General features: G+C 59.7%; 2 protein-coding genes across 3 annotated transcripts; one reads left to right on the top strand and one right to left on the bottom strand.

The window, feature by feature from the left end:
• Window positions 1–3,250: 3,250 nt before the first annotated feature.
• Grpel1 (GrpE like 1, mitochondrial) lies at window positions 3,251–8,833 on the top strand. Its single transcript, XM_070021792.1, has 4 exons — window positions 3,251–3,357; window positions 6,107–6,269; window positions 7,223–7,304; window positions 7,415–8,833. Exons 1-4 carry the CDS (start codon window positions 3,296–3,298, stop codon window positions 7,759–7,761), a joined length of 654 nt encoding a protein of 217 aa, XP_069877893.1. The 5' UTR covers window positions 3,251–3,295; the 3' UTR covers window positions 7,762–8,833.
• Window positions 8,834–10,273: 1,440 nt separating this feature from the next.
• On the bottom strand, window positions 10,274–19,184 carry Tada2b (transcriptional adaptor 2B). Of its 2 annotated transcripts, none has more exons than XM_070021790.1 (2): window positions 18,900–19,184; window positions 10,274–13,471 (listed from the first exon to the last, which is right to left on the bottom strand). In XM_070021790.1, exons 1-2 carry the CDS (start codon window positions 19,167–19,169, stop codon window positions 12,479–12,481), a joined length of 1,263 nt encoding a protein of 420 aa, XP_069877891.1. In that variant the 5' UTR covers window positions 19,170–19,184; the 3' UTR covers window positions 10,274–12,478. The 2 variants fall into 2 exon arrangements, with proteins under 2 accessions (XP_069877891.1, XP_069877892.1); XM_070021791.1 differs by lacking the exon at window positions 18,900–19,184 and adding an exon at window positions 16,344–16,469.
• Between the last annotated feature and the right edge of the window lie 388 nt (window positions 19,185–19,572).

Below are 19,572 nucleotides of genomic sequence, written 5' to 3' on the forward strand. Positions count from 1 at the left end.
AGAAAGCTAGCTAGACAGATGTAATGAACTCTCCCTCAAACTCTTGAGTTCCTTCCACCCTCCTTGGTGTTATTTGTTCATGAATAAGAGTTCTTATTTTCAATACAGGCCCATTTACCAGTGTCTTACTTTATGATTAGAATTTGTGAAGCATAATCAAGTTTAGAAAAGCTTTGTTTGTTCCAGGGTCACAAAGATGTCCCCCTCTGTTCCAGAGAGCTCACTTTCTCTTCCACACTTAGGTCTGCGGGCCACACAGTAGCACTTCCCATACTGTGTGAGGTGGGGCTTTTCCCAGAAGCACTTGTGGCTTTCTATTATTTTCTTGATGCATTCTGCATTCTGGATTGTGGGAAGTCATTTTGAGCTCATCACATCAGTAATTTACACATGCGCACGTCTACTAGTATGCATGCACAAGAATTGGAGGGCACAACCCATCTGCTAAGCCTGCTGAGAAAACAGACCATGAGCTGTGGGAAGACCCACCATGTGCACAGACCAGAGTCTGTTTCTGGTTATGTGAAGGAACAAGTGAAACGCAATGCCTGTGAAGGTGGGCTCTCTCTCTCTCACACACACACTCAACAGGTGCTCACAGCAAGACAGCAGCCCTGATGGAAGAGGGAGGCTGTCCTTAGGGAGGAGCTGTGCAGGTTTCTCACTATGTACAGCATGCATCAAAAGAACACTGAGTGTGAACAGCGGGTATATGCCCTGTAATAAAAATGGAGCACCATGGAAAACCCCAGAGAAAATAAAAATTGCCCTGATGCGGCCACCTTCTGCCTCCTTCCCATGACTAAATGCTCCCTCATAAACATCGGCTCCTCCAATTTGCCCCACGGCCCACTGTGGGATTTCTGCCCACGGCTCTGTTGAGTCTGGGCCCTGGAGACACAGAGCACCGTGGTAGGAGAGTCTGCCTTGGTGGGCCTCCCTCTCGCCGCCCCCCTCCATTGGGACCACCAACGGAGGGGCCGGAGCACGCAGGTGAGACTGTGCCCCTCAGCCAACCTATTTGGAAATACCACCAAACTCCACTCTACAGAGGTCGAGATTCACTGTCACGTGTGCTCGGTGTGGCAGCTTGTTTCTGCCTTTGTTATCACTGAAACGGCTCTGAAAAATGAATAGGCACATTGTGTTCTAATAAAACTTTATTGATCAACACAGATGATGGTGTGCTCAGGTCAGACCTACCAGATGACCTGAATCTGATGGTTTATTGACTGGCAACTGTAACATCAAGTCAAAATCCTTGCTCCGTGGCACCTAGGTTAGTGTCTGATTGGACAGTGGGCAGAAGGGGAGATGGAGTTCATCTTTACAGTTTTGTCTCCCACACCTATGAAACCCTATATCCCTAGTTTGCTTACCTCAAAAGTTCAGTGAAAGAGGTGGGCACCAGCCTGTCATCCTTGCTACTCAGGAGGCTGAGCTCTGAGGATGGAGGTTTGAAGCCAGCCTGGGCAGGAAAGTCTGTGAGACTCTCATTTCCAATAAACTACACAGAAAAAGACAGAAATGGTGCTCTGGCTCTAACGGTAGGGTGCTAACCTTGTGCATAAAAAGGCTAAGGGACAGCGCCCAGGCCCCAAGTTCAAGTCTCAGGACTGGTAAAAAGAAGAAAAAGAAAAAGTTCAAGGAAAGTATGAGGATCACCTGCAGCTCCAGGCAGCTACACGCAGGTGAGCGTGCTGGCTTCAGCCCTGGCACACGCACACACACCGCTGGGCCTGGCTTCAGCCCTGGCACACGCACACACACCGCTGGGCCTGGCTTCAGCCCTGGCACACGCACACACTGCTCAGCCTGGCTTTGACTCTGACACGCGCGCGCACACACACACACTGCTCAGCCTGACTTCAGCCCTGACACACGCACACACACACACCGCTGGGCCTGGCTTCAGCCCTGACACCCCTGCCCACACACCGCTGGGCCTGGCTTCGGCCCTGACACATGCACACACACACTGCTCAGCCTGGCTTTGACCCTGACACGCGCACACACACTGCTCAGCCTGACTTCAGCTCTGACACATGCATACAATGTGGGGCTGGCTTCGGCGCTGACACGCGCACACACTGCTCAGCCTGTCTTCCGCGCTGACAGGCGCGCGCACACACACCGCTGGGCCTGACTTCGGCCCTGACACACGCACACACACCGCTGGGCCTGGCTTCGGCCCTGACACACGCACACACACCGCTGGGCCTGGCTTCGGCCCTGACACACGCACACACACCGCTGGGCCTGGCTTTGGCGCTGACACGCGCACACACACCGCTGGGCCTGGCTTCGGCCCTGACACACGCGCACACACACCCTCCGGCCTGGCTGTGGCCGAGCCTCCCGGAGCCCCCAGTCCGATCCGCGCCGGGCACACACCCGCCCGGCAGTGCGAGCACCAGGCCCAGACCGGCATCTGCGGAGCCATTTCCGCGGAGGGCAACACGCCGCTCCGTCGGCCCGCGCGGAGCTGGCTCTCCCCGACCCCCGCTCCACGCGCCTCCCGCCCCGGAGGCCCCGTGCCGGCCGCCGGCGCGAGCTCGCACAGACGGCGTGGTCCGGACTGGCGCTCGCGCGGGGGGGGGGGGGCCCGCAGGCCCCAGGCCTCCCCTCGGGGAGCGGAGGGGCCCGGAGGCGGCTCCGTGTTCAGTTCCCGAAGTGGCCGCCGGGTGGCAGCACTTGCGGGCCGCTTCGAGGTGGCCACCGGACGTGGGCTGGGTGGGTCAGGGCCTCGCTGCGGGGAAGACCGGCCCGGCGCAGGACTCAGCGGCTGCAACTCCACTCACTCATCTCTGGCCCATCTGACGCCCTAGGGGTCCCTCTTCCGAACCCCTCAACACGCGACGAGCACGTCCATAGCCCGGGGCAACGCGGCCGCGCCTCGCTCCCTCCCTCCCTTCGACGCCTCAGTCCGCACGTTCTATCCCGCGTGGCCACGCAGGCCACGCCCCCAAGCACACCGGGCACGCCTCCAGAACCTCTCTATCCATTGGCTCTTCCCTGACCTCGTCCCGCCCACAAGGACGCGCCTCCCCCTGTTCCCTTCACCTCTCACCTCACCGCCCGGGCTCCCTGAGGCCGGAGACTCCGCCCCCGGAGGGAAGGGGGCGTGTACTTCGTTGTGATTCGCATATATTAGCGACCATTGCCCGTCCATCACGGAAAACGTGATCCTGGATTGGCCAAGGAGAAGCAGCGGGAGGGACAGCGGGAGGGACGGCGGCAGGCGTGCCCGCGCACGCACAGTGCGTGCGCACGGACGGCGGCAGCGGCGGTGGTGATGGCGGCTCGGTGCGTCCGGGCGGCGCGGCGCAGCCTCCCGGCTCTGTCGTTGTCTCTCAGGTAAGGGCGCGTCCTCAGGAAGGCCGCCTCCGTTTCCCGCCCGGCGCTTCGGGCCTCAGCCTCCTCGGCGCGGGCCGCGGGCCTCCCCGGGGCTCCGTCCTGGACCCGCTTCTCTCGCCGCAGGACGCGGGCCGCGCGGGCCCCCTCTCCGGAGCCCGCGCCCCGGGGTCCGCTGCGTGCCCGGGTGCGCCCGCGCGGCCGGCTCGGGGCGCGGGGCCGGAGGCGCATGGCCGCCCGGACCGGAAGCGCGGGCCGCGGGGCGCCGCGGGCGGGGGCCCGGCCAGGGTCACGCCGCGAGGCCGAGCGCCGCCGGGCGTGGCCCGGGCGGTCGGGCCCGGGGAAATTCCGTGTGCCGGGGGGGGGGGGGGGAACGGCCCCGTCCGCCCCGCCGGCTCCCGGGCGTTCCCCTTCTAACCCGGGTCCCACCTCAGAAGCGAGCCCGGCGCGGCCTGGGACGTCCACCGGGGGCGGCGGGGAGCCGCACGGGGCCGGAGAGCGGCGCGAGCCCCGGCCGACGGCCACTGCGAGCAGCGCGTCCCCAGCACCCGCGTCCCAAGGCCTTTCGCTCTGGCCGTTTGTAAGCGCGGTTGGTCGGCAGGAGCGGTCAGCCTGGCCGAGGGCGGCGGCCTAGCTCTCCGCGTGCCCCGTGCGTCCCTCTCCACGCCTTGCCCCGCTCCCAGAGCCTCTGGCCAAGCGGAGCCCAGCTGGTGGCAGACGGAAGGCGGTGACTGCCCCGGCGAGGGGACAAACCACCAAAGTGACCGTGTCATATAAGTTGTTGCTCCCTCGTGGTAGCAGAGCACACCGAAGTGCAAACGAAGATGAGGGGCTTCTGTGTATCTTCATAAACAGGATCACTCCTGGGTACTCCTTGTGTGGCATAAATGAAGGTGGTCAGTGGAGCAAGTGGCCTGCCCACGGACATCGCAGCCATCCGCTGGCACACAATGTGTGCGTGACGAAATTGGAGATTTTTCTCTCGAGCCTGTCCCCATGAGGCATGAGTGTGTTTTTTAAGTTGCCTTTCTTGACAAAGCACTCAGAAGGCATCCAGAAGATGGCTACTGAGCTCATCTCTTTAGGAGTCGGACAGTTTCCAGATTCTGGGAGCAGCAGTCGGTCCTCTCACTGAACATCAAGTTTCAGCATTAGTTGGGTGGTATATAAATATGTGTGCTCCGTGTACTGATCCCTTTTCTTTAATTCAACAAGTTTTCTTAAAGCTGGGAAGAAAGTTGAATGTAGTAGATCCTAATTGGACACCTGATGAAGACAAGTGGGTTTTAAGATTGTAAGTCACCGAAGACTTTGAGACTTGATGCTCTTGTGTAGATGAGATAGATAATACCTTAAATCATTCCTAGGGCTCATTCTAGAGCACTTTGTACTTCTCCTGTACACAGCACATGTTCCTGACTCTGCACCTTGGTCCAAACCATTGCCTTTCCTGGAGTAAATCTCTGCCTCCCTCTCGACACAAACGCTCCCTGTTCTACAAAGCCCTCTGTGGGTCATGGCACAGCGGACACACCAGCCACCCCAGCACCTTGCATCAGAAGGCTGATGCAGGAGGATTGTTTATAGCCGTCCATGTGTCTAGGCTGTGTCTCTAAATAAGTAGGTCCCCAGGCTTCCCCATTTCCCTCCTAACAGCCTCACACTTGCTAAGCAGGCACTCTACCAATTGAGACACCTCATCAGTTCCTTTTTTTTTTTTTTTTTTTGGTCAGTCATGGGGCTTGAACTCTGGGCCTGGGTGCTGTCCCTCAGCTCTTCAGCTCAAGACGAGTGCTCTACCGCTTGAGCCACAGTGCCACTTCCAGTTTTCGAGTGCTTTATGGGAGATAAGTCTCATGGACTTTTCTGCCCGGGCTGGCTTTGAACCGCGATCCTCAGACCTCAGCCTCCTGAGTAGCTAGGATGACAGGCATGAGCCACCGGTGCCCAGCACCTCTCCAGTTCTTTACTGGTTTATTTTTTGGATAAGATCTCCCACTTTTCACTGTGGCTGGTCTAGCTTAAGATGTCTTCTTGCAAAAGCCCGAAGTGGCACTGTGGCTCAAGTGGTTAGAGTGCTAGCCTTGAGCTGAAGAGCTGAGGGACAGCGCCCAGGCCAAGTTCAGGCTTCATGACCAGAGGAAAAAAAAAAGATGTCTTCTTGCTAGCTTTTACCAGAGTTAGCCTCACACTGCTATCTTCCTGATCTCCACCTCGCAACTTGTTGTGATTACAGGCATGGGTCATTGTGCCCAGCCAGCAGTTTGCCTTTTTTGCATGATGGTGAATACTTTGTGGGAAGGATCTCTCCTGGTCTGCCCTTGTTAGCCATGCAACTAGTGGCTCTACCTCTGTCCAGTTGGGTGACTTGTTTGTATGAGGGTCACAGTATGTTTACACAGCCTGTTTACACAGCCTGTTGGTCCAGCCTGCTGCAGGGAGGGCAGGGCTGCTGGCACCGCCTCCTGTGGGCTGTTGTTGACCAGAACCATTAGGGGCAGGTGTGCTTCAGTGCAGTAGATACAATGTATACAATAGATACAATGTATATGATTTGTCCCTTTACTGGTGAAAGCCTTTCTCTCCCAAGCCAGTCCCTAATTGCTTGACTCTTAAGTTTCTAAAATGTCTTGGGATCACATGCCAACAAGCAGTCTGCTTGTGCGATGATCCCATGCCAACAAGCAGTCTGCGTGTGCAAGTGCATGCCAACAAGCAGTCCATGTGTGGAGTGACGCGTGACTTTCTGCAGGCCCTCTCCTCGGTGGTTGTGCACAGCCACAAAGCAGAAGAACAGTGGTCAGAACCTGGAGGATGACAGTGGCCACAGCGAACAGAAGACAGAGCCACCGTCCACAGACAGGATTCTTCTGGACGAGAAGGTGAAGCTGGAAGAGCAGCTGAGAGAGACAACGGTGAGGCCAGGCGAGGGAGCGAGGGAGCGAGGCCCAGGCCGAGGCCGGGCGAGGGAGCGAGGCCGGGGCCGGGCGAGGGAGCGAGGCCGGGGCCGGGGCCGGGGCCGGGGCCGGGGCCGGGGCCGGGCGAGGGAGCGAGGCCGGGGCCGGGGCCGGGCGAGGGAGCGAGGCCGGGGCCGGGCTCCTGGTGTAGAGTCTGCTCGCACCTTGTATTACTGTGGTCTTCTCCAGGGAGGAGAGCTCGGTACAGCCGGGGACTTGGAGGAGCTGGGTGGAGTTGGGAGGAGGGTGGCCCGCAGTCATCATCGGGGAAGTGGGAGGTGGCACTGAGCCAGCCCTGAAGGTTGAAGTCAGTGCCCTGCATCGTGCGTGCTGGCGCTGGCCCGGCCCCAGCCGGGGCCCCACTGTGACAGAGGGAACGGAAGCAGGAAGGTGGGGTGTCCCAGGCGGCCAGGCAGTGGACCGGGAAGGGGTGCTGACAGCTGCTTAGACTGAGAGTGGGAGCTGCTGGAGGTGTCACGCAGCTGACTTTCACGGGGGCCCCTCAGGAAATGGGGTGCCTGGTCCTAGGGTCCCAGGATTGTTAAACTGTTTGAGTCCCCACAGAGCCTCCCTGGCAGCCCCAAGGGTCCCAGAGGGTCATTTGTGGGGCACTGGCTGCCCTGCACTGGGACGACGGCCTGTGGGGTGCTGGCCCTGAGTTAGGAGTGTGGGCCCTTCCTGGGCTGGCGAGTCATCACGGGAGGAGCACGCCAGGGGAGCACGGGGCGGGCTGCCGCAGGACGCTGGTGCGCACGCTGTTAAGCTATCTTGGCTGACCTGAAATCCCAAAAGTAATGACAGGTTGCATGTGTATTTTGGCTTGGGGTTTATTACAGAATCATCTTTCAGTCAGGGTGGCTTTCTTAAGACAGTTTTCCACTTTTAATTCATATACATTTTTCTTTCCTTAGGAAAAATACAAACGAGCCTTGGCAGATACCGAGAACTTACGGCAGAGGAGTCAAAAGCTGGTGGAGGAAGCCAAGTTATATGGTAACTCGTGGGAATGCTGTCGGTGCTGGGCGGGCCGGGCAGGGCCTGGGACAAGCAGCCGTGTTCCCCGGCTGTGATGTGTGCAAACCGCCTTCTCTGGCTGGCTCTAGGCATCCAGGGCTTCTGCAAGGACCTGCTGGAAGTGGCTGACATTCTGGAGAAGGCCACCCAGAGTGTCCCAAAGGAAGAGATCCGAGATGACAACCCGCACCTCAAGAGCCTGTACGAGGGGCTGGTGATGACGGAAGTGCAGATTCAGAAGGTGTTCACGAAGCACGGCCTGCTCAGGCTGGACCCCGCCGGAGCCAAGTTTGACCCTTACGAACATGAGGCCTTGTTCCACACGCCGGTGGAGGGAAAAGAGCCGGGCACGGTGGCGCTGGTTAGCAAGGTCGGGTACAAGCTGCATGGGCGCACCCTGAGGCCCGCCCTGGTGGGGGTGGTGAAGGCAGCATAGCCACCTCGCAGCTTCTGGACTTTTCCAGCACTTGCTGTAACTTCCTAGTTTTCATCAGCGCCCGTGTCTCACCTTTGCCCGGCCTTGTCAGGAAGCCGGAGTCAGCTGCGTCGGCACGTGGGAGCTGGTCACTGGCTCTTAGCAGCACGTGTTATCATAGGCTTCCACAGGCTTGCAGAGAGGCCGAGGGACTTGTGGAGTGCCGTGGGTAATGCTGTATCCGCTCAGCTTGGGTGATTGCAAAGCATTCTAACAAATAAAAAGGTCTTGGGGAGTTGTGTTTGGCTGCGCGGTGAGCACATGCCGCGTCCTCCACGGCTCTCCTGCATCTGCAGTGCTGTGCTGGCTCCTCTGAAGGGAAGGAAGGCCGGAGGCGGACGTGCTTGTCAGTTAAAGCTTAGGACTAGCATGCTGGAGGCCGAGGCAAGAGGACCTTGACTCCAGACCAGCGTGGGCTAAATACGTAACAAGACTCTCAAACAAAAATAATTAGGTGCAGTGGCTTACTCCTGTAATCCCAGCTATTGAGGAGACTGCAGTTGGGAGGATCATGGTTCAAGGCCAGCCCAGACAAAAGATATTCTTCCCTCATCCCCATTAATTACAGTAGTTGGGCAAAGGTAGGAAGACTAGAGTTTTAGGTCCCAAGCAAAATCCCAAGACCTTATTTTAAGAAAAAGAGGACAAAAAACAGGTAGAGGAGATATAGTTGAAATGATAAGAGTCTGCTTAATAGCAAGTGTGAGTCCTGGAGTTGAAATCCCAGTATCTCCCCCCACCCCACCCCCAAACAAACAAAAAGAGCTTGTGACCTTTGAGAAGAGTAGGCGCTAAAAAATGAACACTGCTAACGTTTCATATTGCCAATAACTGAATTTGGCAAACTCAGTTCCTGTTTCCAGTTTTGTTCATCCCAATGTTTAAGTCTGTATTCAATACTTAAAACCTCAAGGTGCAATCCTTGTTACGATGGACCTCCTTGAAATAGGAAAATTACATGCCTGGAATACTCTCAGTGTTACTGAGTCGGGTTTTGTTGAAGAGGATTAAAAGCCCAGTGTTTATTTTCCTACCTCATGGTGATGGTTTCTTGTCCTTCAGTGGACTGTGAGTCCCTTAGGCACGTGGCTGAGGGCCCGGTGTGCTGCTCGGAGGGCAGAGCGGCCCTCCAGCAGGGACAGGCATCCTGGGCCAGGGCCCAGCTGACTGGGAGCTCTTCTTAGTCTAAAGGCTGTTCTCATTTATATGGCTCTCTAAGGCCTAGTAAAAGCTGAGTGAGGCCAGACGCCTGTGACCCTAGCACTCAGGAGGCTGAGAGCTGAAGACAGTGGTTCAGAGCCAACCCAGGCAGGAAAATCCACGACTCTCATCTCCAATTAACCACCAGAAAATCAAAAGTGGCTCCAAGTGGTAGAGCACTAGTGCTAGCCTTGAGCAAGAGCTCAGGGACAGTGCCTAGGCCCTGAGTTCAAGCCCTATTACCTACTAAAAGGAAAGAAACAGCTGAGTGATTAGCTAAGCTATTTAGGAGGCTGAGGCCCACAGGACCGCAACTCCAAGCTGGCCTGAGGTGCAGGGTCCAGGAGACGCCCATCTCCAGTTAACAGAATGCTATGGTGGAAGCATGGCTCAGGTGGTATAGTAAAAAAGAATGGTGTGTGACCTATTACTATTATCAACAGAGGTAACCTACTGTTTGGTGGGATGCAGCAATGCGCCATTTACTTCACAGCAGAGATGGGGAATGAGCCAGACATGGCGGTGCCCAGGTGTAATTCTAACTACTTGGAGGTGTGGACATCATGGTTCTAGGCCACTCAAGCAAACGTCCAAAACTGAAAAAGAAAGAACCTGGGCTTGTGGCTCCAGGGGCAGGGCAGGCCCACTCAGCCCTGCATCCCTGGACTCCTCACCAATGGTTTAACCTGTGGCAGACCAAAAGTCCACACCTGTACTGAGCATGGACAGTCACAGGGCTGCCTCACACAAGCCGGGCTGGGCTGGGCTGCCCCTGAGTCCCACCCACAGCTGGCTACAGGCTTGTCATTGGTTTTTAAATAGTCTTACCTGGTATCTCACAAGGCCCCTAGCGATTGGTGTAGCAGGGGAACATGGGCTTCTGTGCATGTGTCCTTTTCCATAAGGGGCTTGAGCTGAGACTTGTACCCTCTTGAGGGACAACTGCATGTACACATGGCAGAGCTATTTCATGGAGTTCAGTTATCCACTGTCGCCGTGAGCAAGAACATGTCAGGTTCACACACATTCCTACCACCAATCACACTTGCTGACAGTGTGCTAGTCAAGCATTGGAAAGCTGCAGGCCTGCGCTGGGCTGAGCTGTTCAGTGTGGACAGCCAGAACCCGAGACCTGAAGTGGCCCACTCCCAGGGCTGGGCTGGCCTGCAAGCGTTTTCTGCCTAGCAGAAAGCTGGTGTGACAGCGTGGTGCGCTTGCCGGCCAGGGCGGGTGCTGACTGCAAGGCTGGCGGAGCAGGAGGAAGAAGCCGTCACACATTTCCCAACGTGTTTAATATGTAAAAGGATAATAAAAAACGGTAGTCAGAGTTGCAATTTTTAATACATTCTCGGAATGTTCGCCTCCCAGAGCATTATTTCAAAGAACTGAAGAATTACCTAACTTTTTGATTCAAAGACAGTTAAATTCAAAAAGACCTAGTTCCACAGGGTATGCTAGTTAACGCACTGTGAGAATTAAATACAGACAAGTCAGGCTGTAGCTAACAGTAGAGCAAGGACTAATGTGACAGAAATAGCTAGAGCAGATGGAAGAAGAGGCAACCAATCCTAAAATTACTTTTCCCTTGTAACAGCATATTAAAACTTCAACATAAATTATACATTCATTATGGCATTTAGAAACCATCAGAGACATGCACATGACAGGCTGCTGAGCAGAGTCTCATCTTCCGGCCCTGGGTCCAGACCACACATTGACAGGGATCCTCTGCTTTCCACACTTTCAATAGAGGTCTGGCTGTCATTTTATATAAAAATAAGACGAAACATAAAGCCTCACCAAACCAGGACCCTCATGTTAAAAAAACAACAAAAGAAAACGCATCACTACAACTAAAGCCGTGGCTCTCAAACTTGAACTTTCACCTTAGCTACATGGAGAGCCTGCTAACAGCTTGCACTCCAGGGGCCTCATTCTGCCTCTCTAACAAGCGCCCAGGAGCCCACTTTGAGAACCACACAAACCAGTCTGGCCGGCAGGGGACAGTGTGGAGGCCATACTGCTGGGCTGCTGGCTGGGCCTGGCGGACAGCTGGGCAGACTTGGCCAGCCCACAGTGTACCTACAACTAAAGCCATGTTCAGTGTACTTCGTGTTGAAAAGCTGACCCTAGGGGACGGGATGTAAGGTGAAAAGGCACGGAGTCAAGTCATCCTTGGAATGAGGTTTGGGTTTTTTGCTGTTTTTCCTATTTTCTTTAAAATCACTGTAAGGTCAAGCCCAAACATTCTGGGAGGTAAACAGGCTCTTGTACCTATGGGACGGGGTGGGGCGGGGCGGGGCGCGGGGGGGGGGGGGGGGGAGGGAGGGGCAGGATAAGCTTCGCGGAGCTGGAGGTGGGGTGGGGTCTGTGGTCACTCCAGGACTCTAAAGCAGGGTCTGGGCATGAGAACCCTGAGCAGCGGGAAGACAAACGCCTTCCTCAGGTTTAGGAAGGTACCATGTACGACCTTAAAGGGAGCCCAGAAACGAGCTTTCCAGTTGGGCTGAGAAGCTGTTTCTGGGTTTGTTTCACAACAGTGAACAGAAGCAGCACCGGGCTCCAAGGCACAGCCAGTGCTCCCCACACTCACCAGAGCCCCTGGAGCTGACCCTGGCCCTGCCCAGCTAGCAGCTGGTAGGCACGGCCATGCCCTGGACCATCTGCTTAGCCAGGTAGCACGGTCCTATGTACAACTGGGCTGAAAATCCTGAGGGAGCCGACACCCAGGCTTGGAGCCCCGGGCGTCAGCCTTGCCTTGTAAAGCAGGGTCTATTGGCCTAAGACGTCCTACAGGTGCAGCGGCCCCGTGACAACCCTGTGTCCCTTCCCCGAGCGCTTTGCCTTCCCAGGGACAAGGATGCAAGAAGGCATGGAGGGCCGGCGGGCCGTGCTGCACGAGGCAGGGAAACCCCAGGCTCACTGTGCCAACGAGGGGTTCTTCCTCTTCAGGGGCGCAGCGCCAGCGGGTCTGGTGGTGGTCTCGGGCCTCCACAGCGGAGAGCTCTGGGCATGGCCTGCCTCCAGGTAAAGTGCTGCGTGCCGGGGCTGTGTTGGGGTGTCAGCTGGGGCAGCAGTGGGCTCAGAAAAGGGGCGCCAACAGCAACTTGCCTGAGAAGAGCTTGTGTCACCAGGGCAGAGCTGATGGTGGGCAGCCCAGGCCCTGGCACCCACCGCACTCTCGCTTCTAGACCTGAAGGAAGGAAGGCTCACCCAAAAGAAGGCCAGCATCCGCCCCGTCCGCCCTCTGCCCACGGAACACACAAGGCAGTTCGTCACCTTAAAGGATACTTTTAGGACGAAGTTAAAATAGACACGCATTTGTCTCCCCCGTGATCCAATGTGAGACTGTTGCTATTGCTTCTTTCAGAGGATGGAGAGAGAGCATCAATACCTTGACACCAGAGGCCGGGGAGGGCGAAAGTGCGCCCCCAGCCCCGGGTGGGCGACTCGCAGCGGCTCCAGCGGCGCCCTGGCCTCAGGAGGCGTCCCTGGCTATCCACCCGCTTTCCGTGAGGAAGTTCAGAATCCTCTTCTTGAGGACCTTGTCCAGGTAGCTGGGGAGGCGGCTTTTGGAGGGCACGCCCTGCCGCTTCTGCAGGTGGTCTTTGATGATGATGGTCTTCACCGTCACGTAGCGCGCGGGGCTCAAGTTCAAAGAGCTGCACAGCACCTTCTCACGGTCGGACAACAGCTCGAACCCAGGGAGGTTCTCGATGGCTGCAAACTCGCCATCCTTGCCGTCCTCCTTCCCCCTCTTGGAGCCGGCCATGTTTTTGTTCTCCTTCCTCCGCTCCCGCTTGTGCCTGGCGGCCTCGTACTCGGCCGACTCCTCCATCTTGGTGATCCCGTTCCGCCGGTAGCGCTGCAGCTCTCGGATTTTGGCTCGGAGCATCTTCTCCTTGTGCATGTTCTCAAACAGGTCGTCAAACTCCTTGCACGACATGAACTGGTAGAGCGGCCGCAGCTTCAGCCGCAGCTCCTTCTCCTCCTTGGTGATCTTGCGCTTGGGCGCCCTCTCCTTCTCCTTCCGCTCCTTCCCCAGGAAGGCGGGCACCAGGTTGTAGTCGCGGGCGATGTTCTTGCGGCGCTGGCGCTCCTTCAGCTTGCGCACGTACATGTCCACGTGGGCGCGCTTGAGCTCGATCTCCACGTCATCGTCGTCGTAGTTCACCGAGAGCCCGCTGATGAGCGTCTCCGCGTCCTGGTCGTACTCGATCTCGTAGTCGTCCCGCAGTGGCATGTAGCCCAGCTGCTGCTGCTCTGCCACCGAGATGTCCAGCGGAGGCAGCGGTGTGGTGAGGCTGGGCGAGAGAGGCCCTCCGCTGGGGCAGGTGTGGTCGGTCACGCGGTTGGGGATGGTGTCGGGGATGCAGGCCTTGCCCAGGTTCCCGTGGATGTACATGCTCACATAGTGCTCCATCACTTCCTGCGGGGTCCGGGAAGCACCGACGTGCGCGGCCATGTCTTCCTACAACAACAAAGGCCGAGCGTCATGAACAAGGAGCAAAGTGCCCCACAGCCTGCCGAGGAGGACGGCGGGCAGCGCGGAAGGCAGCGGGCGGCGCGGAGCAGCGGCTCTGTCCGCCCTGGGTGGCAGGAGCCGACCCAGACCCCGAGCAGTGCCGCGCGGTGCGGCGCGGTGCGGTGCGGCGCTCCGTCCTGCTACCTCCCATCTGTGCGGAACTGGGCCCACTGCCAACTGTCCTCAGCACGGGACACAGGGACACGGGTGGGCCGAGGATGCCCCAACGCCTCTTTGAGGCTCGTCTCTGGGGCAAGGCCGTGGCCCAGGGCTGATCAGGAAGAGCCCCGCCCGTGCCGCTCGCCTCGGAGAGGGGCAGCCGGTCCCTCGCTGCGCTGTCTGCAGGTGATGGCAGCTCACAGCTTTGGGGGGCGGGGTCCTCATTTATGACACATTCCACACCTAAGAAGGCAGCGGCAACCCCGCCGTGGCTGGCGGCATGCACCCCTGCCGGCTATTAAAGGGAGGAAACCTAAAGCTCCCTCAATCTTTTCCTTCCACCAAGTGGCCTCTTCCTTAACACAACCACGAAAGCCACTTCAGAAGCAACTGCCCCAAACGCGCCCTCACTCACCCGCCCCCCAGCGCCCCAGGGAGGGACAGGCTGGCTGTCCCCCAGCCCGTGACCCGCGCCGCTCCTCGGCCAGCAGCCGGCCGTGCCGGGAGGGGGCGCGGGCCCCATGCCAGGTCCTCCGCCCAGGCTCTCTGGGGCCAGGCGCAGGCACGCAGGCAGGGCTGCTCCCACCAACTGCGGGGTGTGGCGCAACGTGGGAACGCAGGGCAGCCGAGCCCGAGGCCAGGCCTCCCTGGGAATCATCAGGAACAAAATAAAACTTACAGGACTCCTGTCGAGAACGGCACTATGAGCGCCGCGTCTATTGCTTTTATTTGCTCAGTAAACATCTGACCCACACAAAACACCAGTCACAGCCACCTCTGGCTGGGGACGGTTCACCTTGGAGACCCAGGCTGGCAGGGGCCTCAGCCTCAGACCCTCAGACCCCAGGCCCTTTGCTTCCCAGCACAGGAAGAGGCTGCAGTCGGTGAGGCCAGGCCCAGGGCTCCGCTAGCGCAGCAGCCGCGGGCGAGGCAGAAGCTGTGGCCTCACTCCAATTCCCCGAGTCACAGACGCAGCCAGGAGAAGAACCCACGGACCTGGCGAACACCGCAGCCCCTCCACTCCCCTCTCCAGGTGAGCCGCTCACAGGGTATCTGCCAGAGCCGTTTAGCGCCTTCATTGAGCACGGCCCACCAGGCCAGGCCTTCGAGCTATTCCGCAGAGCCCGCTCACAGCCCTGAGCCGCAGCCCCGGCACACAGCCCGGCCTGCCGCTGCCGCTGCCGCCCGCACTGCTGTGCCAGGCTCCAGGCTTCCAGGGCTGGCTCTGCCCCTTTGGCTGTGTGACCTGGGCACACTGCGAGGCTCTGTGCCCTGCTCCTCAGCTGAAGTCCTGGGAAGGAGGAGCCACTCCAGCTCATGCCAGCACGCACATGGCCTGGGCACAAGCCGGAAATGTGCTCCAATCAGCAACCCTGCCACCAGCTGCCAGCCTCCATCCACCACACGCACACCCTGGAAGACCCAGGTCCTCCAGGAAGCCTTCAATGTGCCCTCAGCTCCATCCACGCCTCTCCCTCCCAGGCTTCTCATTCTTTGTCCTTGTGGATTTTGTGAGGACGCAATTAAAATAAAAATGCCAAGGCCAACACGCACCACCAGCCTGGGTGGGTGCAGGGTACCGCTCCATTTCACGGTGAGGAGAAGCAGCGGCCAGGTAGGCATTAATGCTGTAACCACAGACGAGGCCCCGCCCCGATGTGAAGAAGGGCCGTGGAGCAAGCACCTGAACCTCCTGCCCTGGCTCCACAGCCTCCCGCCCACGTGGGTGGCGCTCTACAGCACACGCAACACGCTGTGCCCACGCTGCCACCCGGGGCTCCACGCCTGTCCTCCATGAGCATCAAGGGCGCGGGGACAGCGAGGCACAAGAGAGGATAAAGCCGGGCTTCCTTCCCTCGGTGGTGTGGGTCTGCGCTGTCTCCACATCACTACATCTTTGTTTCTTCAAATGAATGAGCCTCAAAAGGGACAGATGCCAAAGAAGGCTACCTCTCCTGGAAGCTACTGGAAGCAGCTGGCCCCTGACTGGCCAGCAGCCAGGGAGGAGGGGCAGGAAATAAAGTCCACTGCAAACATTCTAAAGGACAGGAGAGAGCCTCTCTCCTAAGGGACAAGGAAATCCCTTTTCTAGCTTTCTACCAAAGCAACACCAGCGGAATCTGGCTGAGACCCAAGCACCCCGTGTTCAAAGCAGCACTGCTCACGGTAGAGGAGATGGCCACTATCGGGGGACGGGATGAGGTGCATGCACACAGTGGAACACTATAAAGCCATTAAAACAAAACGCTGACACCTGCTACAACATGGGTGAATCTGGAGGACATTGCGCTGAAATGAGCCACACGAAGTCTAACGCTGCAGGATTCAGCTCAGAGACAGAAAGGAGGGTGGGGTTGCCAGGGGCTGGGAGAGGAGGATGGGGAGGTCTTGTTGAATGAAGACAGAAATCAAGTGTGGCTCAGTGGTAAAAGCACCATCACACAAGCACCTGAACTCCAACCTCAGTGCCACCAAAGAAATTATTAGTACTTAGTGCACCTGCACTGTACCAGTAAAATATTCTATGTCATACAGAGTTTACCCCAATGAAAACAATCCAGTGTCTTAAACAGAAAATAACAGAGGTGTGTCAAGGGCACATGTGTGTGTCCTGCCACAGTGTCTCCTTAAGAGGGCCCTAGCCAGCGGCACACACTACCTGGATGGTGCTAGAAACAGGCTTTGCGCTTTCCGCAGACTGGCAACTCCCAGATGCAGGTGTGTGGGCCTCATCGCTGCTTAGCATGAGCTTCCCGGGCTCTCACAGCGCGGCCTGTTTGTTCCGTGTTCCGTAGCACCCACAGTCCTCATGGCAAGACACGAGGGCAGGCCGTCCAGCCCGCGGCCAGCACGAGAGCCTTCTGCCTGGTGACAAGTGGAGGGGGCGCTGCCTCACAAGCTCCGCCGTCCTTCCCACCTACCCACAGGGGGGTCGGCTCCGCTGGTGCCAGCAGTGGCCCAGTGCACCATGGAGTCAGGCTTGGGCCCAGACTCACGTCTGGTTTCGCAGGTGTTCCAACATTGGTAAAGGTGAGGCGTCTGCCCAGGGAGTAGGAGACACGAGCAGGAAGGAAGTCGGCGCCAGCCCTACCTGCTGAGGTAGGTAGTGCCAACCGTGAGCTCACACAGCCTCAGCCGCCCTCTCTGCCACCCTCCCCCACCGGCGGCCCCCAACTCTGGTCTTCCACTTTGGGTCAGCTAGCTTCCGCCGTGCTCCCCAATACACCAGACTCCCCTTCTTCCCCACTGCCTTTGTTCCTGCACAGCCTTCTGAGCCCCCACTGGGGGCCAGGGGCCCCTCGCACCTGCAGGGTCACGAAGCCGTCATGCCAGCAGGGTCTCACCGTGGGGGCCAGCATGCAGTGAGTGCCGAGCAAGCACTGAGGATGGACGAAGGCTCAGCGCCACGACCTGCGTACCACGCAGCACCGGCCCGCAGATGCCAGCTGTCATGTGGAAAGGCAAGACCACTGCCCCCACTGACACCCACCGGCCTCCACCCGCAGACCCAGGCGAGAGGCCCCGCACTGCTGCTTTTCTACCCATCTCTCCCGCACCGCTGAGCACCGGCCCTCCTGGCCACCCTGCACGGCAGCTGGCCTCAACTCCTCCCCAGTGACAATCCCATGTCTCTGGAGCCAAGGGAAACCTGCAGGCCCCTGTTGGTGTTCTTGTGTTCCACAGACCCCTTGGAACACTGGCTGCCTAAATGTCTCCAGCACCCCCCAACAGGCCTGGGATCACTTGACTACTGGCCAGGGTCCCCCGTCCTCTTGCTGCCAAAAGTGCAGGCACACCAGTGCCAGGCCCTGGCAAGGCTGCCCATCCCCAAACCCTCCCGCTACTTAAACAGCAACATGCTGCTCCCTCCAGGCCCCAGGTCTCGGTGCCAGGCCCCAGCAATGCCCCCTCCCCACTTGGTCTCCCACAGGAAGGTGTACCTCCCCAAGGCCGTCCCTCACCAGCAGCCATCTGAAGCTGGAAGGGAACAGTCTCCCTCTATACTGCTGTCCTCAAAGCCCCGCTGCCTCTTCCCACCGTCCAGGCTTCCCAGCGCATGCGCCCACCCAGTGATCTTCTCCCACTGAGCCTCAGCAGAACACCTTCCCCGCCTCCCACTCCAGCTGCAGCAGCGAGCTGCTGGCCTCCGACCTGGACTACTTCATGTTCTCATTTGGTGGGTAGGCCCACACTCGGTCACACAGGCCTGCAATGGATCCTGGTTCTGTCACGTGCAAAGCTATGGGATCCGGGACGAGAGCTTAGATTCAGCTGTATGCTAAGAGCAGCAGGCCACCCACAGGGCCGCCGTGCCACATCAAGTACTCACACAATGGACACAGGACCCCAGAGTACACCCTCAGTGTGCCAGTATCAGGGCACCTGCTCAGAATGGACCAGAGCCACGCTGTAGTGCCTTGAATCAAAAAGAAAACCCAGAGGGAAAGCAACGGGCCCAAGATGGCCAGGTGCCTCTCCTCCAGGGCCCTCTCTGCGGGCTGTTAGTAACGTTCACAATCAAGGCGAGGCTGTGGTTTTGGGGTGGCGATGGTGCCGGCGGGTAGGTAAGAAGTCAGGAGAATGAAGATTGCAGGGTGGTCGATGGGGGCCATCCAGGGCCACAGACTGGCCCGGAAGGCTGGCCACTGCTTGAAGAGAAGATGAAGGCAGCGCGGGGCCTGGCACAGAGGCAGGGGAGGGGCGAAGGGAACGGGAGGCAGGGTCCCGGCGTCCCCGGGGAGGGTCCCGGACTGCTTCCCTACTTCCAAGCAAGTCTGCCTGCCACAGACCCCAGGCCCGCGGGGCCCCGGCGGGCTCCGCTTCCCCTCGCGGTGAGGCGCGGGCGGCAGCTCCGAGGCCCCCACAACCGCCCGCTCTCCTCTCCCCCTCGGCGGGCCCCGCACGGACCCAGCGGGGACACATCAGCCCGGCCGGGTCCCGTCCCTCGCGAGCGGAGCCCAGGCCCAGCGCCTCCTCCCGCAGGGCCCCGCGGGCCCCGGAGGGGCGGACGCCCAGGCCCGCGGCCTCCACCGCCTCGGCGCCCCGGCCCAGGCCGGTCCTCCCGCCGGGAGCCGCCCGGGAGCCGAGCCGGGCCACCTGCGGCTGGCCCGGGGCCAGGGGTCAGGGGTCGGAGGTCAGCGGGCGCGCTCCGCCCCCGCCCGCCCGGCCCGGGGCCCCGCGCCCGCCCCGCACTCGCCCGGCCGCCCGCGCTCACCCAGTTGCCGAAGCCGAACTGCTCGATGGCGTCCAGCAGCAGCTGCTCCTCGCGGCTGGTCCAGCCGCCCTCGGCCTCGGGCCCCCAGAGCGTGAAGCGGCCGCCGTCCACCAGCTGGTAGCCGTGGTAGCGGCGGTGGTGGCCGATCTCGGCGCCGGCCGAGAAGCACTCGGGGCACAGCTCGATGTCCTGGCACTCGGTGCAGCGGAAGCGCAGCGGGCTCACCTCGGCCAGGCAGTACACGCAGTACTTCTTACCGAGCTCCGCCATCTTTCCCCGCTCGCCCGCCGCCCGGCCCGCCGCCGCCGCCGCCGCCGCCGCGCCCCCGGCCGTCAGCGCCCCGCCGCTCGCCGGGCCCGCCGCGCCCGCGCCGCCGTCCGCCGCCGCCGCCGCCGCCACGGCCACCCCCGCCCAGGCGCCGCCGGAGCCGGCCTGCCGGGCCGCGTCCCGCCTCAGCACGCAGGCGCCCTCCGGCCCGGCCCGGCCGCCGCCGCCGCCGCCGCCAGCGCCGCCGCCGCCGCCGCCGCCGCCGCCGCCGCCGCCGCCGCCGCCGTCGCTCCGCCGCATCGCGCAGGCGCCGTCAGCGCGTCCCCGCCCGGGGGCCCGGCCTGCCGCTCTGCGCCTGCGCGGTACGCCCGCGCCGGCCGCCGGGCCAGCCGGGGTAGCCTCATCG

Source organism: Dipodomys merriami, unplaced genomic scaffold, assembly GCF_024711535.1.
Source record: "Dipodomys merriami isolate MVZ:Mamm:240054 unplaced genomic scaffold, mDipMer1.0.p SCAF_143, whole genome shotgun sequence".
Lineage (NCBI taxonomy): Eukaryota > Metazoa > Chordata > Mammalia > Rodentia > Heteromyidae > Dipodomys > Dipodomys merriami.